The sequence below is a fragment of the Mobula birostris genome, chromosome 26 (genome assembly GCF_030028105.1).
Source record: "Mobula birostris isolate sMobBir1 chromosome 26, sMobBir1.hap1, whole genome shotgun sequence".
In the NCBI taxonomy this organism is placed as follows: domain Eukaryota; kingdom Metazoa; phylum Chordata; class Chondrichthyes; order Myliobatiformes; family Myliobatidae; genus Mobula; species Mobula birostris.
The window spans coordinates 46,918,756-46,943,966 of NC_092395.1; the positions used below are offsets into that span (position 1 = coordinate 46,918,756).

Genomic DNA, 25,211 nt, shown 5'->3' on the forward strand with positions numbered 1-25,211 from the left:
TTGACAAAGTCTACGTAGTAGCATAGTTTGAAAGATGCAAGGTATCAAAGGCAAATTGACAAACCGGATCCAATATTGGCTTGGTGAGGTAGTGGAGGATGGGTGTTTTTCTGGTTGAAAGTATGTAACAAGTGAGATAACATAGGGTTTGGTGCTGTGGCTTTTATTGTTTGTTATATGTATAAAAGAGTTGGCTGAGAATGTGGGCAATTTAATTTGTACGTTTGCAGATGACACAAAAATTAGTGGAATCATAGACTGTGAAGAAGGTTGCCTGAGACGACAGTGGGACAGAGATCAGCTGGAAGGTTGGATGGAGTGGTGATAGATGGAATTTAATCCAGACAAATGTGAGGTAATGCCTTTTGGGAAGTCAAATTCTCATAGAATATTTGGAGTAAATGGCAGGAATATTAAGAGCCTAGATATATAGAGGAACCATGAGGTGAAAGCCCATAAGATCCCTGAAAGTAGCAATACAAGTGTTTAGGGTAATGAATAAGGTATTTGGTACTCTTACCTTCATAGGCCAAGGCACTGAGTTGTAAGAATTATGTCGTCATATTGCAGCTGTACAAAGCTTTTGCTGGAGGACACCTCGATTATTCTGTTGAATTCTCATCCCTACATTACAGGAAGAACGTATTGGCAATAGAGAGAGAGAGCAAAAGAGATTCACCAGGGTTCTGCCAGGAATGTAGGATTGAAGTTATGACGAGAGCTTGTGTTGGGTTTATTCTCACTGGAAATTACGAGGCTGAAGGGTGATCTTGTAGAGCTTTATAAAATTATGATGGGCATAAATAAGATAGATAGTCAGATTCTTTTTTTTTATCAGTGAAGTGTAGTCTGGAACTAGAAGCATAGTTTTGAGGTGAGAGGAGAGAAACTTTAAGGGCTTCTGTAATGTGTTTTTCACAGAAGTTGGTTGTTATCAGAATGAGCTGCCAGAGGAGATGGTAGAGGCAGATACAATTATATGTAAAGGGCATTTGGACAGGTGCTTTGATAGAAAAGGTGTAGAGTGATATGGGATTGGTTAGATGGGCATCATGGTCAGCAGGAATGAGGTGGGCTGAAAGGATCTGTATTTGTGCTGCACAATTCTGTGATTCTATGAAACTCTGCTGTGAAAACATCCTGCTACCAGAACAGGTTAGCAGGCAACAGAGAAACTGGGAAAATGGAACAGGGCCTTAATGGGAGCAGGGTTGGAGACAGCTTTGTCAGGGTAGCTGTGGGAGTGTTTGGGCTTATAATGTTTAGGGATCACTAACCTATCCTCTGAGACAGAGACAAACAAGGGAAGGGAAAAATCAGATGTGGTCACTAGGAAGTGAGGGCAATGTGGAATTTAGCCCCAGGGTTAATTAAATCTGTGAGTTCTGCATGTTTATAAAAACAATATCAAAATAGTCTTCAACATAACAGAACAAGAGTTGAGGGCGAAACCCTGAAGTGGGCAGAAACAAGTATCTGTATAGTTAATCTGATTAAGATTCTGACATAGCTGGAACCCACGCAAGTTCCTATAGCCACTTTTCATAAATGACTTGCACTCAGATCGGTAGGATCTGGGGTTCAGCCAAACAGGAACGTCATGATGTTCTGATCAAAGAAACCTCGATTTGAGCTAGTGCTATGTAAATACTGCCCATACGCAATGATCACTCTTTCAGTCCTACTCTGAAGACTGGTGAAGGTAGGTTTGGAAATTCTAGCAATGATCTGAAAACCCACAGCATGTGTGAGAAAATTATTGATTCAGAGTTAAATGATCAATAGTTTGTAATTTCCCTAATTGTCATAAGCCCATTTATTTCTTGCGGAAATTTGGTATTTATGAATATTCAAGTACCATGACATTTTACACCAGGAATTACTCTTTACACATAATTGCAATTGACAGGAAAGCAAAGACGGTTAAGAGCACGTTTGACAAATATTTAAGTTAGTATAGTAAGCTTAGTTAATTAAAATAAAAAATATGTTTCTTATGTTTGACGTTTTGACACGTTTACACAATTACACAGGCTAAAGACCAACATTAAGCAATCTATGTAAGGTCCCAAGAAAATAGGTTTCTTCACTTGCTTTGTTTTATAAGATAATGAAAATTAATCTGCAGTCAACTGTGGTCCATTGATTGAGCATTCATTTTGCATCAAACATCATAAAAGATATTCATTAACTGCAATATCAGTTCCGAAAGAGCTGTCTAATTAGTCCCACTTCCCCGCTCTTTCCCCATATATAATTGTTATTTTGTAAGTTGCTGTTAAATCTATTTGTACCATTCTCTTAGTGGGTATTCTGGATTACAGTACACTGCACTAAGATACTTCTCCTTATATCCCACTCACTCTTTTAATAATCAGTAACCTAGACCTGTGTCTCTGATATTGATGCTCCTGCCAGTCACTTGCATGAAGTTTGCAATGCAGTGGCAGCTGGGCATTGTTTACCATGATGTAAATTTAATTCCATTGACTTCTTATTTACTTAATACTTACACAATATCCATCATAATATCAAAGACTATTAAAATTTTGCTTCCTTTATCTCTTCCCAGCTTATCGGTCTCCACACATGGCACATCATTATACCAAGCTGACTAATTTTGTCTGTGATATTTGAAGTATGTTGATTAGAACTGAAGAAAGCTGGAGTCCAATCATATATTATGGCAGTTTATGAAAATACTCTGTTCCTCTGCCATTCGTTCAACAGCTGAGTCCATTTATACTTTAGGTACCACCTGGCAGCAGTGAAGGGTCAAGTGGATTGTCTGGAGGTCTTCCTGGCCCATGGAGTGGATATCACAGCACTGGATGGCTCAGGTATGCATCTTATAGTCTTGTGTTTTGAGGGAAAACAGTTTTCAAGTAGGAAGGAACTGCAAATCTAGGGTCCAATTTCTGCTTCCCAATGGTTGCCAAGTTATAGATTTTAGTTCCAAGGTCTTCTGAGATTTTGTGCTAAAATTTTGGTTGAAGATCAGGAGATTCCCAGTGGAAATTCAGCTTCTGTTTTCTTAATTCATTCAGTTGAAATTTCTGCATTAGTGCAACAGTAGCAATTATTAATTCTTCCTTAAATCTGACCATGCTCTTGTGCTTCTGTAATTTGCATCGATGACAATCACCTCCTTAAATCTTTAGTGGTGTTTAGTGCTAAACAATAAAGAATCAGCGGTTTTCGACTGCTTCGTTGAGCACCACCACTCCGTCTGCCACAACAGACAGGATCTCCCGGTAGCCACCCACTTCAACTCTGCTTCCCATTCCCATTCAGATATGTCCATACATGGCCTCCTCTACTGTCATGATGAGGCTAAACTCAGGTTGGAGGAGCAACACCTCATATACCGTCTAGGTAGTCTCCAGCTCCTTGGTATGAACATAGAATTCTCCAACTTCCGGTACTTCCCTCCCTCCCCCTCCCTTCCTCTATCCCTATTTCACTCTGCCCCCTCCCCCAGCTCCCTCACGGTTCTGCCTCCTTCTTCTACCACCCATTGTTTTCAGGGCTATGACGTCAATGCTTCCCCTCCCCCACCCCTTTGTCCTTCAAATTACTGGTCTTTCAACTGAAGCTACAAGCATTCTTCAAATCATTCCCCATCTTTCATTCTTCAGTCCTGATGAAGGGTTCCGGCCCGAAACGTCGACTTATTGTTTCTAACTGATGCTGCCCAACCTGCTGAGCTCATCCAGCGTACTGGAAGTGTTGCTTTGATCATAGCATCTGCAGATTATTTTGTGTTCAGGGTTTTCAATAAGCATGAGGCCATTTCAGGTTTCACCCAACCTCTTGAGTTTGATTGTATGAGCAGAGTCAGGAGTGCTTTTGGCTTCAGTGTTGCTGAGCTAGGGAAAAAGGAAAATGATAATACGATTAATCCATATTTCTGATCCTGAGTACAGTGAAGGTCAAGGGAAATTTATAGAAAATGTTTAAAGTAATAGGAGGTTTTCATAAGGAGAGAGCACTTCCACTGACGGTGGATCAGTTTCAAAAAAGCACAGATTTACGATACTTACAAAGGCACAAAGAAAAGGAAGCGAATTATTTTGCCTTAGTTGTTATGATCCAGAATAAATGGCTTGAATAAACAGTGTTCAAGTGGCACCCAGGAATTTATTGCAAGCATATTAACTAGTGCTCTACATACTGTTATAACTATGTGAATAATATGCAATATATTTTATTTTCTAGAGGATATTAGTTTGGAGCAAGATATTTATCTGACATTTATCTGTGTCTGCTTGCAATCTAGGATTGAATGCTTTACATTTGGCAGCAAAGCATGGGCACCATCAGTGTGTGAAGAGACTTCTCCAGGTACTGTATGTTACAGTGTTGAATTGCATTATTGTCAGATTAGCCACAATCTCATTGATTGTTGTTGCAGGCTGTAGGACATGAACTTCTAATTCATACTATGTTGATTTTTTTTTGGCTTGCCAGTGATGCCAGTTAACTGTACTAAAAGCAAGGGGCATTGGTTGGGGAGAGAATGCTGTCATGCTTTGCTTAAGCTGCCAATGGAGCTGGAGGATTTTGTAAATACTTTTGTTGGTATCTCTCCAGTGCTTTGGGGTAACTGTTGTAGATAGAACAGTTCTCAAATTGTGCAAGAGTGCGGGGATCACTTGCCCAATAGACCAGAGATTTGTGCTGGGATTGAGATCTTGGCATTGAAATATTCTTGAACTCTGTCAAAAGCCCTGGCAGTGAATTTTATCATTGAGATTTGGTTTGCTGAGAGGTGATTTCTGAGATACATTACTGTGCAAGAGTCTTAGGCACATAGGTATACATAGCTAGAACGCCTAAGACTTTTGGATAGTACCATATCTACTAAATGTTTACCAATATTAACAAAAACTTAAGACTCACAGATATTGCTATTTCAAGGGCAAATAAAAAGAGGACGGAGATGGATGTCCTTTCAGCATGTGCTTCAAATCAAATCAAAATTAACTCATGCAGGAAATGATATAAAAACAGCTTAAAGTACTGTGCATAAGTCTTAGGCATTTACATATAGCTGGGGTACCTCAGACCTTTGCACAGTACTTGTGAGGGAAATAGTCCACACTTTACAGGTTTAGATTGTGGACAATTATTGTCGAGCCCAGTGTTACACAGAGGAGCAAGTTGGTATTTTGCTGCTCAGCCCATTCTGCCATGTTGTTCAGTGAATGAACCGACAGTGACCTAGCCAGAGTCAGAGACTTATAGAGACGTACAGCCCAGAAGCAGCCTCTTTGGTCCATCTGGTCCATGCCAAAACCATTTAAACTGCCGACCCCATCGACCTGCAACAGGACCATTGCCCGCCACATCCCTATTATCCATGTACCTATCCCAATTCATCTTAGAATTTGGAATTAAGCTTGCATACACCACATGTTGGCAGCTTCCACATTCTCATGACCTTAGAGTGAAGAAGTTTCCCCTCATGTTTCCCTTAAACTTCTCACCTTTCACCCTTAATCCATGACCTTTGGTTGTAGTCCCACCCAACCTCAGTGGAAAAAGCCTGCTTGCATAATTTTGTATACCTGTATCAAATCTCCTGTCGATCTTCTACGTTCTAAAGAATAAATATTCAATCTTTCATTATAATTCAGGTCCTCCAGTCTCAGTAACATCCTTGTAAATTTTAATTGTACTCTTTCAACCTTGTTTACATCTTTCCTGTAGGCAGGTGACCAAAACTGCACACAATACTCCAAATTAGGCCTCACCGGTGTTTTTCACAACTTCAACATAACAAACATCCCAACTCTTGTACTCAATACATTGATTTATGAAGGCCAATTTATCGAAAGCTTTCTTTGTGATATATCTACCTGTGACGCCACTTTCAATGAATTATGGATCTGTATTCCTAGATCCCTTTGTTCTACCACACTCCTCACTGGCCCACCGTTCACTGTATAAGTCCTACCCTGATTAGTCCTACAGAAATGCAAAACCTTGCACCTGTCTACATTAAATTTCTTCTGCCATTTTTCAGTCCATTTTTCCAGCTGATGCAGATCCCTTTGTAAGCCATGATAGCCTTCCTCACTGTCCACTACACCCCCAATCTTGATGTAACCTGTAAATTTGCTGATCCAGTTAACCACATTATCATCCAGATCATTGATATAGATGACAAACAACAAAGGGCGAAGCACTGATCCCTGTGGCACACCACCAGAGCCCTGACAATTTCTGCACTTGTCTCTGTAGGGTCTGAGGGAACACTTTGTCTGGCCCTGGGGATCCGTCCACCCTAATTTGCCTCAAGATAGCAAACATCTATTCCTCTGTAACCTGTACAGGGTCCAGAAGTTGATGCCGTTTTGCCTCAATTCTATCGACTTTGTATCTGTCTCCCAAGTAAATACAGATGCAAAAAATTCATTTACGATCTCCCCCATCTGTTTTGGCTCCACACATGGATTACCATTCTGGTCTTCCAGAGAGCCAACTTTGTCCCTTGCAATCCTTTTGCTCATAATATATCTGTGGAATCCCTTAGGATTCTCCTTCACCTTGTCTGCTACAGCAACTTGATGCCTTCTTTTCCCTTCCTTGATTTCTTTCTTAAGCATTCTCTGCATTTCTTATACTCCATAAGCCCCTTATTTGTTCCTGCTTGCCTACACCTGGTAAGCACCTCCTTTTTTCTCTTAACGAGGGCCTCTTGCAAACCAAAGTTCCCTACATATATTATCTTTACCTTTTACTCTGACAGGCATATACAAGCTTTGTATTCTCACAATTTTATTTTTGAAGGCCTCACACTTTCCAAGTACACCTTTGCCAGAAAACGGCCTGTCCCAATCCGCACTTGCCAGATCATTTCTGATATCATCAAAATTGGCCTTTCGCCAGTTTAGAATCTCAACCAATGGACCAAACCATGAAGGAAACTTTCCTGAACACATTTTGACAAACTCTGTCCCATCTCTTGAAGGCAGAAATGGGTGAATTTATTATGGGGAACAAAGAAATGGCAGACGAGTTGAACAGGTACTTTGGATCTATCTTCACTAGGGAAGACACAAACAATCTCCCAGATGTAATAGTGGCCAAAGGATCTAGGGTTATGGATGAACTGAAGGAAATTAAAATTAGGCAGGAAATGGTGTCGGATAGGCTGTTGAGTCTGAAGGCTGATAAGTCCCCGGGACCTGATGGTCTGCATTCCAGGGTACTTAAGGAGGTGGCTTTAGAAATCATGGACACATTGGTAATAATTTTCCAATGTTCTATAGATTCAGGATCAGTTCCTGTGGATTGGAGGGTGGCTAATGTTGTCCCACTTTTCAAGAAAGGAGGGAGAGAGAAAACAGGGAATTATAGACCAGTTAGCCTGACGTCAGTGGTGGGAAAGATGCTGGAGTCAATTGTAAAAGATGAAATTACGACACATTTGGATAGCAGTAACAGGATAGGTCCGAGTCAGCATGGGTTTACGAAGGGGAAATCATGCTTGACTAATCTTCTGGAATTTTTTGAGAATGTAACTATGAAAATGGACAAGGGAGAGCCAGTGGATGTAGTGTACCTGGACTTCCAGAAAGCCTTTGATGAAGTCCCACAGAGGAGATTAGTGGCCAAAATTAGGGCACATGGTATTAGGGGCAGAGTACTGACATGGATTGAAAATTAGCTGGCTGACAGGAAACAAAGAGTAGCGATTAACGGGTCCCTTTTGGAATGGCAAGCGGTGACCAGTGGGGTACCGCAGGGTTCAGTGCTGGGACAGCAGCTGTTTACAATATACATTAATGATTTAGATGAAGGGATTAAAAGTAACATTAGCAAATTTGCAGATGACACAAAGCTGGGTGACAGTGTGAAATGTGAGGAGGATGTTATGAGAATGCAGGGTGACTTGGACAGGCTGGGTGAGTGGGCAGATGCATGGCAGATGCAGCTTAATGTGGATAAATGTGAGGTTATCCACTTTGGTGGTAAGAACAGGAAGGCAGATTACTAACTAAATGGAGTCAAGTTAGGAAAAGGGGAAGTACAACTAGATCTAGGTGTTCTTGTGCATCAGTCACTGAAAGCAAGCATGCAGGTACAGCAGGCAGTGAAGAAAGCTAATGGCATGCTGGCCTTCATAACAAGGGGAATTGAGTATAGGAGCAAAGAGGTCCTTCTGCAGCTGTACAGGGACCTGGTGAGACCACACCTGGAGTATTGTGTGTAGTTTTGGTCTCCAAATTTGAGGAAGGACATTCTTGTTATTGAGGGAGTGCAGCGTAGGTTCACAAGGTTAATTCCCGGGATGACGGGACTCTCATATGTTGAAAGATTGGAACGACTGGGCTTGTATACACTGGAATTTAGAAGGATGAGAGGGGATCTGATTTAAACATATAAGATTATTAAGGGATGGGACACGCTGTAGGCAGGAAGTATGTGCCCGCTGATGGGGGAGTCCAGAACCAGAGGCCACAGTTTAAGAATAAGTAGTAGGCCATTTAGAATGGAGTTGAGGAAAAACTTTTTCACCCAGAGAGTGGTTGATATGTGGAATGCTCTGTCCCAGAAGGCTGTGGAGGCCAAGTCTCTGGATGCTTTCAAGAAAGAGATGGATAGGGCTCTTAAAGGTGGTGGAATTAAAGGTTATGGGGATAAGGCAGGAACTGGATACTGATTGTGGATGATCAGCCATGATCACAGTGAATGGTGGTGCTGGCTCGAAGGGCCGAACGGCCTACTCCTGCACCTATTGTCTGTTAGCTAATCCTTTTACAATCAGCATCCATCAAAGCAGTCATTACCTTCCTGAAGACTATTTTCCTGAGGCATGGAGTAGTAATGGACAATGGTCCACAATTCCCAAACTGTGAATTTGAGTCCTTTGCCAATCATTAGGGGGTTTCAACCTATAACTTCAAGCCATCAACACCCAAAATCTAATGGTCTGGCTGATAGTTCGGTCAAGGCAGTGAAGGGCCTCATGAAGAAAGTGCAAGATGGACGAGAGAATTTCCACAAAAGTCTAATGATTTACTGAAATGTGCCACTGCAGAAAATCAAGAGAGGCGTTAGACAAGGGTATGTTTTCTCCCCTGATTTATTTAATGTGTACTGTGAAACAATATTACAAAAAAAAGGAGACATCTTGGGAATCAAAGTTGGCAGTGAAAACATTAATAATTTCAGATATGCGGATGACACTGTGTTAATTGCAAGTATGGAGGAAGAACTATAAAACTTAATTGATATAATTGTTGAAGAAAGTGCAAAAATGGGTCTATCTATCAATTGCAAAAAGACAGAATGTATGGTGATATCCAAAAAGAAGAAGAATCCTATCTGCAGGCTGAGAATAAACGGGGAAGACATAAAACAATTACAGAACTTTTGCTACTTAGGAAGCTGGGTGAGGTCAGATGGCAGGTGTGACATGGACATCAAAAGAAGAATAGGGATGGCGAAAGACACTTTTACGAGAATGAAGAGTATACTGACCAATACTAAACTAGGCATGACAACCTACCTCAGAGTACTGAATTGTTATGTTTATCCAGTTATGTTATATGGCTCAATGTTGGACAATATCTAGTAACATGAGGAAATGATTTGAAGCAGCATAGATGTGGTTTTTGAGGAGGATGCAAAGAATATCATGGACGAAATGAATATCTAATGAGGATGTCATGAACAGAGCAAACAAACAAAGAGAAATAACGTATGAGATCATGAAAAGGCAACGTAACTTCATTGGACATGTGATTAGGAAAGAGGAGTTAGAATGCACGGTAATTATAGGAAAGATTGAAGAGAAGAAAGCAAGAGGAAGACAAAGACAAATGATGATGGAGACAGCAGCCAGGGAACTGGAAATGAATACCAATGAACTGATCCACTTGACCCGAAACAGGAGTGTGTGGGTCATGGCAGTCAAAGCTCAAACTGGGCACAGCACCTGATGATGATGATGATGATGCCACTGCAGAATGATCTTTCTTCAGCCCAAATGCTGATGGGGTGACACATACTTAGTAACCTCCCAGTGTATGGAAAATTGTTGACACCTAAAGGAGCGCATAAAGTCAAATTGGCTAATGTGAAGGGGAAAGAAAAACAAAAACAGTATCACGACTAGACTGCAAAAAGCCTTACAGTCCTGAAGCCTGGAGATCAAGTGCGAATCTGAGATCACGATTCTGACACGTGATCCATGCAGTGATGTAGGCAAGAGGAAGTAGCTCCATATTCCTATCAGATCCAGATGGAGCAAGAGGTGCCACTGAGAATGAACCGTGTGGATTCTACAACCACAGACACCAACCCGTAGCTGTGATGTGTCACCTATCAGTACACCAAAGGGGCCAGTAGATGTTAAAATTAACATGTTGATCAGAATTCTCAGAAAGACACAAACATTAAAATAGAAAACGTAAGGAATATACCTGTGGAGACAAATAGCAGACAAGAAAAGATCATTCGAGTACCTCAGAGACTGATTGAAAGTTTGTGAGTGGATAAGGGACTCTATTTGCTCATTACAATTGAAGTTGAAAATTCAAAAAAGAAAAGAGGCCGACTACAGAATGTAGGGATCTTTATTAGAAATGATTATCAGGGTTATGATGACACAGTATTGGTTTGTTTTTCTTTAAAGGGGGAAGATGTGTACATAATAAAGAACTTCAGTTCCCAGTGGGCAATGTGAGTAGTTCACCTGGAACTGGAAGCTACGATGGTGAGCAGGTCGGACATGCTCAGTGTTGAGCAACAGTTCAGTAATAAAATGTTGTAACATAGACCCACGCCAAGTTTGTCTATGTTAAGAACAAACATATCACTCAATAATTGACATGAGCCTGGAACTCATTGACTCAAAGGGCAGTGGAGTAATTAAAAGTCACTGCCTTAAAATTAAACAATGGAGCACTTCAAGAGCCACAATCCATAGGTCAGTGGAGCAAGATCTGGAAAATCTGGTCAGTCTTGTCTGCCTGGCTGGCATGGATTCCTAGCCCAAATGATTCCTACCCTGATCCAGAATAATGAGCAATAACCTGGAAGTTGGTGCCAAGCAGTACATTGGTGATGTCAAGAAGATATTCTCTGAAGGTAGTTCTGGCTTGGAAATAATTGTAAGTTTTAAAAACTGAGTTTTTGTTAGGTGACATTATCAAGGGAGTTGGGATTGACAGATAAATGGATATGCCATTAATTAACAATGAGTGGGTAAGAAAATTTTGGGGCTGAATGTCTTTCTCCCTTCCTGACACAGAGTCTCGTCCCAAAATATCAACAATTCCTCCCTCACCCTCCTCCACCACAGATGCTGCCCGACCCATTGAGTTTCTCTGGCAGATAGTTTGCAGCTTAGATCAGCCTCAGCACCTATCATTGATTACCATTGAGTTGCACCAGTTTGAAGAGGTTAGGATCAGACAACTCGCATAGTTGAATGGACTAGGCAGACACTAGGCAGAATACCAACAACAGGCAAATTGAAGGATGGCTAGATCTGTATTATAGTTTGAGACATGAGGAGGAAAACTAGATGTATTCTTTATCTCTTAATGGAACACTAAACATGTCCATTACTTCAATTTATTTAAGTTCAAACTTTACCATAGAAAATCTTAATTTTAAATTACTGCAAATTGCTGACTGTAAGTGTGGCAGCACTAATGCATCTTTGAGTTAGAGGCTGTAAATTCAAAGCCCACACCAGCGACACAAAATCTGGATTGACACTCCAGGGAACTGTCTAAAATGCTTTCTTTTGGATAAGCTGCTTGGCCAAGTCTTCATCTGTCCTATTGGATAGTAAACATATAAGATTCCATGACACTATTTAACCGAAAATTAGGTGCATTAGTAATTCAGCTGATATTTGTTCAATAACCAACATCGCTTGATCAAATTCTCTAGTCTTTTTTACATTGTTGAATATGGGAACTTGCTGTATGTAAATTTGGAACTGTATTTTCTTCACAGCAACATTGAAATGCTTCATTAGCTGGGAAAATATTGGGTCAAAAAAGGCTCTTTTTAAACCCAAACCTATCTTTCTCTTGTTAGGAAAAATGCCCAGTGAACGCAATTGACAGCAAAGGCAGGATTGCACTACATCATGCAGGTCAGTGTTCTCCAGGTTTGCTATCTTATCCTCTGTCTGGGGTGAGCTGCTGACAGAGAACCTGCGAAGTGACAAACTCAATGATGATCATGAAGTCTCTGGATCATAGAACAATCACTATGCTTTAAGCTCAGGTACAGAATGAAGGCTGGACATTCTGAAGCCCGCGTCCAACTACTGTACATTGTGACATTGCTATACATGAATTTACTATTAAGTATTTTGTCTTTCAAATTCAAAACTCATCTAGTTTACACTGCAGCCATCTTAAGTTGACTTTAATGTAGATCTCATCTCTAGATGCTTGGAAAACTATGTAATAAATCTGCAGACTCAGCCTGGGGTGATGACCAAGCAGACTACATTCATCTGCCTTTGATTATTCAGTTGCTCCGGTACCTTTCTGTTCATGTCGCAGGAGTATATGATATTCCAGCAGTCTGCTGGAGCATGCCATACGTTACGTGCTTTGTACTCTATTTTACACCCGTGGTTATGGTCCTTTAGCAACATTGCTTTCCTCATCCCTGCAGTATGCTAACCAGATTTGGAACTGCAAGGATATTGGAACATTCCTATTCTTAGATAGCTTGGTTCCAAGATATCCTTTAGTGGTCAATCCTTCTAAACCCCGTGACTGTCCCTTGCTTACTGAATGGCATAAAGAATAACCAGCAGAACTGTCCCACTATCTCTGATATTGTAGTTAGTTGAAGAGAACTTTACTGATTATTCCACTAATAATAATATTAATAATAATAAGTTCTTTATTGATCTCAAGTGAGAAATGCATTTGATCTGGCCAAGGCCACTGTGCTTCAGACTATACCATTTTGGCCTTTGCAGTGGAGCCAAATGCTCTTATGGATAAGTTCAACTATGCCCCATATTGTTGAGATGTCATAGCATTGGCCTTCAATCCCTTCACTATTTCAGTTCATGTTCATGTAAATTTTAACTCCTACATTTTCAAAATCCAGTTTCCTTCTCTTGTTTCAGCTCTCAGTGGAAGTTTTTCCTGTGTTCAGACACTTTGTGATTTCAAGGGTCCTATAAATCTCTATGATGATGTGAGTAATTTTCCTTAACTGCTCTTTAAATACTCATTGAAAGCCACAATGTGAAACTGCATATTGCGAATTTTAAAAAGGCTCAGAAAAGAATTAAATGTGGACACTTTAACTTGTGTGCAAGGAATAGTGTAGAGAGAAATTTAATGTGAACTATATGAGTGTTTTGTGAGGTTTACTCATCTCTGGGCTGAACTGAGGCTGTGGCCTGCAACTAACAAGCCAGCTGCAGTGATGACTGGCTTCGTGGCTGTCAATTCACTTTTATGAACTTTAGTTCTAGATGTTATATACTTACTTTTGACTGTTTACATGAATTGTTCTCTTCTATGCTCCAATCCATCCTGATGAATCATGTTTGCAACTTCTCCAAAACTTCCAAATCCTTCCTTTAGTGGGATGACAGGAACATAATACTTCAATAGTTGCCAAAATTTTATACAGCTACAACATAACCTACCAACTTTCATTCCTCGTGTCGTCAGCAATGGAGACACGTGTACAATATACTGATGAAGGGTCTCAGCCCGAAATGTTGACTGTACCTCTTCCTAGAGCTGCTGCCTGGCCTGCTGCATTCACCAGCAACTTTTATGTGTGTTGCTTGAAATTCTAGCATCTGCAGATTTCCCCATGTTTGCGTACAATATACCATATCTTTTTTGTCAACCTATCCATTTATGTTGCTGCTTTCAGGGAGTTATAGGCTTACACCCCAAGATCAATGCTCCCAAATATCCTCTGATGTGTCATAAAACTTCCTCTTATACTTGATATCCCAAAGTGACATAACTTACACTTATTCCATCTTCCACTTCTCTATCCAAATTTCCATCTGATCTTTGCCATGCCATATCCTTTGAAAACCTTCTTTATTGTTGACTATTCTGCTCATCTATCCTTTCGCCCAGATCATTTGCATATATTCCAAACAAGAGCGTTCTTTGCAGTAATCTCTGAAGTATGGACTTGCATTGTAGCAGCTGGTCACACTTGACTTTTACCAGTTCCTGCCTCATATTGTTGAAATTAGCTTTTCCCCAAGTTAGCACCTTCACTGAGCTGCAGTCCTATCCTCAACCAAGTTTATCTTAAAACTTATACATTTATGATCAGTGTTCCCAAAATCTTCTCGCACTAAAACTCCATGTCAGATTGAGCTCTTTTCCATTTTTACTGCAGACAAATATATGGGTGGTGAGAAATGCTTGTAACCTTCAGAATTCTTGTTCTTCATATTTGTTTCATTGGAATTGAGTCATAGAGTCATTCAGCATGAAAATAGGCCCTTCAGGCCGCCGAGTCCATGTCGACCATGAAGCACCCATTTACACCAACTCTGTACTTTATGCAGACACATTCCCTTCAACTCCCCCTAGATTATACACACATTAGGGGCAATTGACAGTGCTAATTAAATTACCATCCTGCTCATCTTCAGGATGTGGGAGGAAACTGGAGCACCTGAAGAAACCCATACATTCACAGGGAGCTATGCCAGCTCCACATAGATAACACCCGAGATCAGATTGAATCTGGGTGGTTGGAGCCATGAGGCTGCAGCTCTACATCTGTACCAAGTACCTGTTTGGAGTTAAAGTTGCCTATGCAGGATTTCAGCCAGTGGAGTTTGGCTGGCCCAAGGGTGGGACCACTGTAACTTAGACCTATCTGCTCCGAGTTGGAGATCATCGGCAAGAATGGCAGGATAGGTGAAGATATTCTCCCTCGTCTCTGTTACTGTTGCAGGACGGCTGTACTCCGCTGATCCTTGCTGCACAGGTGAGCAATTACGAGATGTGCAGGAGCCTGATTGTGAGAGGTGGCGATGTCAACAGCAGGGACAAGCAGGGAAGGTAAGCTGTGTCTCTCATCGGGAAACATGTGCAACTGGAAGGCAGGGAGGGAAGCCAAGTGAGGTCAGTATTAAGCAAGTAAAACATTGCACTAAATTCAACCTGTAACACACTGCAACTACTATTGTTAGTACATTCAAGACAACAGTCATTGCACTCAACAACAACATGCTTGCACTTATAATCACATTTTCAAATTATGAAATGTATTCGAGTACTTTACAGCCAAATAATTCAAACGTGAAACAATAATGTTGATTACATAAGAAGCCATTAGGAAAAATGTCACCATAAGCTTGGCCACAGAAATAGATGGGGATCATCGCAAATGAGAGGTTTAGGGAAGGACCACAGCAGCTGAGGCCGTCGCTACCAAGAGTGAAGGAAGTGGTGGATCCATTCAGGTCAGAGCTGCAAGAATGAAGGTTTTGCAGAGTTGGCAGGGTGAGGAGGGAGTGAAGCCATGGTGCGTTTCAAATAGTGAGGAGCAAATCAAGACACTTGGAGATACATAGCAACCAATTTGTATTCAATGAGCAATTCAATTAATTGTTCATGATAATCGTTCAAGGAATTGTGGACTTTATATCTCAATGCTTTTCAGTTCTACAGAGTCTCAGCTGAACTTCAGACAAGATCTTAAATTCAGAACAACACTGCTTCCACAATTACCAACTTCCATCAGTACTTCCATGAAACCATAAGACAGGAGCAGAATTACGCCACTTGATCCATCCAGTCTGCTCTGCTGCTCTGTCATGACTGCTTTATTATCTTTTCAACTGCATTCTTCTGCCTTCTCTCCATAATCTTTGATGTCCTTACTAATCAAGAACCTATCAACTTTCACTTTAAATATAAACAATGACTGGGCCTCCCCAGCCGTTCGTAGCAATGAATTCCATATATTCACCATCCTCTGGCTAAAGAAATTCCTCCTCATCTCTGTTCTAAATTGATATCTCTCTATTCTGAGGCTGTACCCTCTGATCCTAACTCCCCCATTTCAGGAAGTATCTTCTGCACATCCACTCTACGTAGGCCTTTCAACATACATTAGATTTCAATGAGACCTCCCTTCATTCTTCTAAACTCCAGTTACTACTGGACCAGAGCCATTAAACACTCCTCATTCCTAAGATTATTCTCATGAATCTTCTCTGGACCCTCTCCAATGCCAGCACATCTTTGATAAGGGATCAAAGGCCGTCTGAAAATCCAAGTAAACAACATCCACTGGCTATCCCTTTGTCTTCCTGACTGTTATTTCCTCAAAGAATTTCAACAAATTTGTGAGGCAAGATTTCCCCCTAAGCTGACTTCGGCATATTTTAATGACGTGCCTCCAAGTACCCTGAAACTATGTCCAGAACAAGTGGTATGTTGTGGTGGCCACCCATTTCAGTTCAACTTCCCATTCCCACTCTGACATGTCAGTCCATGGCCTCCTCTACTGCCACAATGAGGCCACACTCAGGTTAGAGGAGCAACACCTTATTTTCCGTCTGTGTCGACTCCAACCTGATGGCTTGAACATTGACTTCTTGAACTTCCGGTAGTTGCACCCTAACCTCCTTCACCATTCACCATTCCCATTTCTCTGTCTTACCTTATCTCCTTACCTGCCCATTACCTCCCTCTGGTGCTCCTCCTCCTTCCCTTTCTCCCATGATCTTCTACCCTTTCTTATCAGATTCCCTCTTTTCTGGCCCTTTATTTCTTTCGCCAATCAACTTCCCAGCTCTTTACTTCACCTCTCCCCCTTTCCTGGTTTCACCTATCACCCACCACCTTCCGCCTCTCTCCCCACCTTCTTACTCTGACTTCTCATCTTCTTTTTCAGTCCTGATGAAAGGTCTGTTTACCCTTTTCCGTAGATGATGCCTGGCTGCTGAGTTCCTCCAGTATTTTGTGTATGTTCCTTAACAATATACTCCAATATCTTATGATGGAGTCAGATTAACTGCATATAATTTCCTGTTTTTTGTTTCACTCCCTTCTTAAAGTGTGGAGTGGCATTTGTGATTTTCCAGTCCTCTGGAACCATTCCAGAATCTAGTGATTCTTGAAAGATCACTACTAATGTCTCAATAATTCTTTAGCTACCTCTTTCAGAACCATCTGTTCCAGGTGAGTTGTCTTCTTTCAGACCTTTCAGCTTCCCAAGCACCTTCTCCTCAGTAGTGACAGATTTTCACATCAGTAATGGAACTCAAAGCAACGATCTTTACCACTCAGCAGACAAGGTGCAACTAACCCGAATTCTTTTGCGGATGAGGTAGATTGAAGCAAGCAGCAACTGTACTGAAGCATTAGACAGGTTATGTTTCCCTGACAACAGGATAAGAAAATAATCATTTCATTCAAGTTTTTTCCTTCCTTTCATCTTCTTCCCTGCTCCCCGTGTCTGAGCTATAGTTCAGAAATGCTATCGAGCTCTGAACCTGCTTAAAGTCAGAATCAAGGTAGCGAATGTTTGTGACTATTGTTGGTCTCTAATATCTGACCATAATATTTCCTGAAGGAAATCTACCCAGATTCTATTGATAGATGACGTATTTGGGAGCCTGTCCAATGTATTAACAACTCTGTTACTGCAGCATATTTCCTATCGTATACTATTCAAGTTATACCCATTCTAGTAAATACTTTGTCCCCTCATTGCATTGTTCAGGGCATAATAAAACAGTTTGTTAATTGCTTTGAGGCTTTTATATTTTCTGCCTGATCGGAGTCAGGAGAAGAGAGAGTATCTGTCATAGGTGGTAACTCCTTAATGACGTATATAACTTGCATTATGGTTCACAAGATTCTTATTTGCATCCCTGTGATGTGGGGATTTTTTTGGTTTCATTTATTATTTCCATATGTGCTGAGGTGCAGTAAAAAACTTGTTCTTACAGATCAATTCTTTATGACAGTGCAGTGCACTGAGGATTGAGGTAGTACAAGGTAAAGTTCTGAATAAAGTGTTGCAGTACAGAACAATATCTCTAGCTTCCTATTGCTCAGGAATTCAAGAATGCATTTGCAAAGACAGGTATTGCATCCCAAGATCAGGAGCTTAAGGATGAGTTTGCTTGGAAGTTTGTATTGAAGACAGAGCTGTAGTCAATAAACAATAGTTTAACAGAAGTATCTAGATGCTTCAGAGATGTGGGAAGCACCGGGAAAATGGCATCAGCCATAAACCTATTTTGGCAGTAAGTGAAATGCAATGGGTCGAGGTTGTCTGGAAGGCTGGAGTTGACGTAGGCCATGACTAGCTTCTCAAAGCACTTCATGATGGAGCCACACACATAAAAGTTGCTGGTGAACACAGCAGGCCAGGCAGCATCTCTAGGAAGAGGTGCAGTCGACATTTCAGGCCGAGACCCTTCGTCAGGACTCATGATGGAGCCACTGGATGGAAGTCCAGTGTTGCCTTGTTTTTCCTAGGTACCAGATTTTAGTGGTTTAAAGGTAGAAGGGGACCTCCACTTGAAGAGAGAGTTCAAACATTTCTCAAATACTCCCACCAGCTGATCAGCACAGGATCTAAGGACACCATATGGGCCAGTTGCTTCTTTCTGGAAAGCTGATCTTACATCTGCAATGCTGGCCAGGTTCGGGTGCATTTGAACTGTTGATGGCAGGAGATGAGAGGAAAATTGGATCAGCCGTTACGAAATGGTGGAGCAGACTCGATGGCCAAAAGGCCTAATTCAGCTCTTATATCTTATGGTCTTATTCCAATTCCCTTCTATTCAAAACATGCATAGAATGAGTTAAACGTATCGAGAAGGGATGTGCTGTTGTCAGTAATTCAGCCTGACTTTGTTTGTGGCTCATTACAGGATGTAAGTACTTCTTCAACTGACTGCTGTTCTTGGATCCTGTAGTAATCTGGTATTGTCTCTTGGCATCCCCAATAATCTTACAAAGACCATCAATTTCTTGTAAAGGTCAGGGTTGCCTGATTAGATCACTGCACTTCTAGACTTTAATAGGATTTGGTGAAGAGTTAAGAACACCGAAATCTGAAGTCATCAGTTTAAAGCTTGAGGAAAGTACTGTTTCAGATAGCATACAGGAAGATATCTAGTACTGGGCTTTCTCACTGCTATCCAGCAGGCTCATTCTGCGTCATCTTTTCTAAACACAGAACTGCTTTGATGCTGGCCTGTGAAAACAACAGTGTGGAGACAGCCGATGTCCTTGTCAAGAGTGGAGCTAACATCAACCTTGTAGATGCTTTGGGTCATGATGCCATACACTACAGTATGGTGACTGGAAATCCAGAAATACTGCAGCTACTTCATGCAGCTCTTCACAAAAACTACTGGAGTAATGGTAGGTCATGTTCTCTGAGGCCTAGTACACAAAGATCCCCGGTCAGTTTCTCTACCTCCTGCCACAGTATAAATTTCTTTTGTGTTCATATCCCATTCCAAGGGGATATATTTAGTGTTTGATTGAGTTAATCTGAAATTTGAGAATGAAACCATTCTCTATGGAAATGGACTGGGCCTTTCCCCATTTACAGTTAATTTGAAAAGATATTGTAAGCACTTCTGCAGCCAATGTTTTTTTGTGTTGTATACACAATTCCATACAGACTGAATTCACTATATAATGCCTCCAGTCCATTGCTGAAACATCGATTTATTTTCAATGTTAAAGTTTTTGTTTACTATCTGTTTCATCTAAGCTTCTTCACAAACCAATTCTACCCATTGCACTCCAATCCCATCAATTTCCATCTCCTTTTCAGTATTGATTCCTTGCTTGGATGCAGTTCCATGGGGACTAGATTATTCCTGACACCTTCTTCAAGCAAACACAAAGGTGGCAACAAAGCCCAGCTTCTTCACAGCTGCTTAAATAATTAAGATTAAGTTTGTCCTTTCAAAGTGAGAGGAAGTCTCTCCAAATTTTTCATCATGCTTCTTAATGGTGCCAAGGCTAAATTCAAAGTTGAAGTGCTTTTGGCAAAGGCATAATTGTTTATCATATTACAGAGACATTAATTACATTGAGAAAAAAATGTTGAATCTGAAGGCCTCATTATGATAGAAATGAGAATAATTCTTCTCTGTCCCTCAAACAAAGGCAAAATCTATGCCGGGATGAACAGTGGATTGTGGGACTGAAGATCTTTAAGGACCAAGATTCCTAAAAGGAGAAGGGAAGAGCACATTAGTTAATCCATGTCTGGATCTGGCCTGAGATAGTCAAGGGGTCAGTCAATCCTGCATTATAAAGTGTACCATGAAAACATTGAAACATCTCAATTTTCAATATTGCTGTTTTCTCAGAAAGAACATGGATCCATATGTTACCTCACAATGATAACACAGCTAAAATTGGACATGCAAATAAAAGTGAGACATAACTGGATTCCTTCCATCCATGGCATCATGCCCAGGAACACAATGAACATTGCACCATACTGCTTTTGTGTGATACTGTAAAATATTCCACATTCATATATCTTATTTCTGTTTTTAATTTATTTCTTGGCAGAACCAGAATTGAGGAGGAGGCAACATCAGGTAAAGTAACCGGATGTCTGATTTTCATGAATCCCACAACATGATCATGACCATACTGGATGTGCTCTCTGTATATTGTCCACTTCTGCTCAAACTAAAAACAAGGATGCACAGCTTCCAGTAGTGTAGAAAACAGCTACAATCTAAAAAATAAAATGAGTTACTGGACGATTGCTGGAACTAAATTACAAATGTGGGGTTAGAAATTATTGTTCAAAGTAGTTAACTGAATTTAAAAAAATTCAGGTGGATAATATTCTGTTAGTAGTCTTTCTCCTTAAAGCACAGGCATTCACCAAAATAAACTCCTGGGTCTTTTCCACCTCTTCAGTCAAGTGAGTGTTCATGAGGGACTATTCTCCCATTGGAACCGGAAACTAAAAATGCAAATCTGCAACTTGCATAGGATTTCCCTTCTCAAACTCAGGTGCCTCCCATTGGAAACAGGTAGATTTGGCTTACACACCAACTTGAAGATTGCATCAGGCAGCTTTTGCACGTCATCCTGCCAAGCGACACAACTTACCTTCAGCTTATTGCCCCACTTTGTGTGTGTGTGTGTGTGAGTGTGTGTGTGTGTGTGTGTGTGAGTGTGTGTGTGAGTGTGTGTGTGTGTGTGTGTGTGAGTGTGTGTGTGAGTGTGTGTGTGAGTGTGTGTGTGTGTGTGAGTGTGTGTGTGTGTGTGTGAGTGTGTGTGTGAGTGTGTGTGAGTGTGTGTGTGAGTGTGTGTGTGTGTGTGTGAGTGTGTGTGTGTGTGTATGCGTGTGTGTGTGTGTGTGTGTGTGAGTGTGTGTGTGTGAGTGTGTGTGTGAGTGTGTGTGTGTGTGTGAGTGTGTGTGTGAGTGTGTGTGTGTGAGTGTGTGTGTGCGTGTGTGTGTGTGTGTGTGAGTGTGTGTGTGAGTGTGTGTGTGTGTGTATGCGTGTGTGTGTGTGTGTGTGTGTGTGTGTGTGTGTGTGTGTGTGTGTATACGCAGTGTCCCTTCCACTAATACTCTATCCATGAATTTATCGTTTCCCTAACCACCATTCAGGGCCCCAAACGGTCATTCCAGGTGAGGTGATGCTTCACTTGTAAGTCTGTCGGGGTCATCTACTGTATTCAGTGCTCTTGGTGTGACCTCCTCTACATCAGTGTGATTCGTTGTGCACCTTCACTCCATCCACGACAAAAGACATATTTTTCAAGCAGTCACCCATTTTAATTCTACTTCCTATTCCCATTCCAACATGTTGGTCCATGGCCTTGTCTACTGCCATGATGAGGCTTCTCACAGGTTGAAGCAGCAACACCTCATATTCCATCTGGGTAGCCTTCAACCTGATGATGTGAACATCAATTTCTCTAACTTCTGGTCATTTCTCTGTCCCTTCCCCCATCTCTCTTTTTCTAATTCCCATTCTGCTTCCCTATTTCCTTTTTCTTCTTCCACATGCCTGTCACCTCCCTCTGGTGCCCTCTTTCTTCCCTTTCTCCCATGGTCAACTCTCCTTCCTATCAGGTTCCTTCTTTTTCAGCCCTATACTTCTTCCACCGATCACCGCCTAGCTGCTTACTTCCTTCCCCCTCCCCACCACCCACCTTTCCCTTGACATGGTTTCACCCATCACCTGTCAACATGTACTCCTTCCCCTTCCCCTCTTCATTATTCTGGCTTCTTCCCTCTTCCTTTCTAGTCTTCATGAAGGGTGACAGCTCGAAATATTCCTCCAGCACTTCGTGTGTATTACTCTGGACTTCCAGCATCTGTAGAACTGTTTCCTTCTTTACCCTCACTCTCCTCAACTTTCTGGAATATTTGAATTAAACTGAGATTCACATGTACCACAAATCCTCTCTTTTATTGGAATATTCTCTTCTCTTCCTGTTTTCTGACCTCTTTTCTCCTACTGTACTCTATATAAACACCGAACACATATCTCTTTGCCTTTATTTTAGAGATAAAGGGGCCTTTAACGTTACTCCAGACACAATGAGCACTCTCAAGCAGTGCTTTCTTTGCTGGGGTTGAGGGTTGTGGAAGGTGTTGAAGTGACATCAAGCTCTGCTAAGAATGGGCTGGAGGATAATCCTTCCTCTCCTCTTTCCTCTTTCCGAATCTGGTGGTGTGTATCTTGGATTTTTCTTACCCTTTCAAGTCTGTAAAGATTTCTTCTATTCGTCTCTACCTTCTAACCAACTGAGTGAGTTTTCACCATTCCAATCTGTCTGCACACAAACCTCCTTTATCTTCAGTCTTTGCCCAACGTCACCTTCTTCAGGCCCTAATAAGAGATTTTTTTTCATTTGCTGGTTTACTTTATCTGATTTATTTTTAATTCCTACAGGGTTTAGCAAAAGAGAAAACGACAAGTCCTCGAAAGAGGCAAGCTCCCTTGCCACCAAGCACCCCCTCCACTCAGGTAACTGGAAGCAACTCTGGTAAGCCCAATGAACTGTAACAAAGCAATTATATTTAGCCTGTTGTTAGAGCACAGGTACTTATGGTAATTATGGCATCTTATGGATTCATCTATCTAAAAGTAATGAAAAGGTCAGATTTTGGACCCTACATCTGAAATACATTATCAATTAGTATATATGGAAAGAGAGTAAAATTACGGGAGATTCTCTCTGGGACTGAATCTTAGCTGATGAATTTTACAATGTAATGGATCAGTTCTTTAGTAGCAATGGTAGCTATATTGTTCATCCAGGAGGATTTTGCTAATCTCCCACTAAAATCCCTCATGGAAAATCTGGAGAGATGTGCTTAAAGATTCCCAAGAATGAATCTCATTAAGTTGTTGAGCTTGGATATTGGGTCAAGGCTACTTCAAAGTGGTTCCGCGACATAGAGAAAAACTTCCTGGTTCTCAGACAATCCCTGGGTGGCTGGTGGAGGACTGGACCAAGGTAATATTCAGTAGTGTTGAGCTAATTTATCCTAACACTGAGTGAACTTAATTTACCTAGCCTAGTTCTGAAAAACTGCTTATGAATTCTATTCAGTATGTATGTATGAACTAGACTTTTAACTGGGAGTAATGCTGGGTTTTGTTGTGCATTGTTATTCTACCCATGGTGGTGGGGGTGAAGAGTCCACCCGTACTTCTTGCTGCATGATTTTAATATAAAAGGCCAGGGAAGTGATCACTCTGCAGTATTAGTGAATCTTATTGAACAAAGTGGGAGTGCAAGGGATCATTTCTACATCATATTTGTCAATGATCAGAATCATACATTGGAACAGTCTGTTCTGCGCTGGGTGAATTTAAACAAAGGCAATTTTACTTCTTTCCAGACCGATGAGGCAAGTGCACAGGCTAGGAGGAAATTGATACCCTCAAGGGCAGTATGTTGTGCATGAACTGTGCATGAAAGGTCTGACAGGGAGTGCATTTCTTACCACCAGACAAGCAGAGGTCTTGGTGTTTCTTTGAAAATTGTGGCGCTGAAGCATTCTATGAAGTAACTTTCATAGGGGAACCATCCAAGAACATCATTCATATCATTTTCCTGCAGAGCCTTGAGGATTGAATACTTTAATTTTCAAACTGAAACATTCCTTATTCTGCTGGTTACAGAGCCTAACAGAATCATGTGAGTTTCTCTCCACTGGTGAATCAACAAGCCCATCCTATTCATCAACAGAAACACTCACACCGAAGGTAAGCTCATCACATTTATTGTAGAACATATAGAAAAATTGTAGTAATTGTCCAACAAGATCAGATTCAACGTTCAAAGTAAATTTATTATCAAAGTACATATATGTCACCGTAAACAACCCTGAGATTCATTTTCTTGCAGACGTACACAGTAAATCCAAGAAACACAATAGAATCAATGAAAGACCTCACCCAACAGGACCAACAAACAACCAATGTGCAGAACGCAATGAACTTCGCAAACACAAGATAATAACAATTATACTAACAATTAAAGATCTACACAATGGTCAGATAAAACTTCTAAGGATATATTATCATCAATGAAAACAGGAACCAGCACTCCTCGCGAGCATATGCAATTCTGATAAGAAGAATACACTGCTTCTTAAGTGAGAGCACAACCCAGAGAAATGAAGACATTATCAATATTGAAGAAAAAGTTAACCAATGTAAGAACATGCCCCTCCATGGAAGACATTCCCATGATCTGAGCAGACTGGATGTCAACAAGGAAGTGTTGAACACCTGGCTGAGATTGGAGACCTCTTCCCAGAAACAGAAGGGCTCTTTGTGGTAATACAGGACCAGATGGTTAACACAAAAATGATCAAAAATATATAATAAGTCCAACAAATTACATGATCCTGCAGCAGCTTAACTCAATCTGCTTACTTACACAGGCACAATCAAGTGGCAAACATTATTCACGAAAATCTTGTTTTAAAATACAAACTCAAAAAAGAAATCACACCTTACTATAAATACAAGCTTGATCTAATTTTAGATACAGAATACCACAACTTATATTATGACTGAACTGGTATTACAGATAGGACAATCTATAATAACCATCCAGATATAATAATACAGGATAAACAAGCAAGAACAGCTTACTTATTAGATATAGCCATTCCAAACACACAAAGTATACAGAAATCAATGTGAAAACACCAGAAATATGCTGAATTAAAAGAGG

At 40.9% G+C, this 25,211-nt stretch overlaps 1 protein-coding gene across 1 annotated transcript in view; it reads left to right on the plus strand.

The window, feature by feature from the left end:
* ankrd24 (ankyrin repeat domain 24) overlaps positions 1–25,211 on the plus strand; it is a 90,994-nt gene that overhangs the window by 20,186 nt on the left and 45,597 nt on the right. Inside the window, exons 4-12 of the mRNA XM_072244359.1 lie at positions 2,752–2,840; positions 4,280–4,344; positions 12,067–12,124; positions 13,124–13,194; positions 14,944–15,050; positions 19,195–19,382; positions 20,556–20,584; positions 22,910–22,984; positions 24,149–24,232. Of these exons, the coding sequence (XP_072100460.1) occupies positions 2,752–2,840; positions 4,280–4,344; positions 12,067–12,124; positions 13,124–13,194; positions 14,944–15,050; positions 19,195–19,382; positions 20,556–20,584; positions 22,910–22,984; positions 24,149–24,232 (766 nt within the window). The remainder of the gene's footprint in view (positions 1–2,751; positions 2,841–4,279; positions 4,345–12,066; positions 12,125–13,123; positions 13,195–14,943; positions 15,051–19,194; positions 19,383–20,555; positions 20,585–22,909; positions 22,985–24,148; positions 24,233–25,211) is intronic.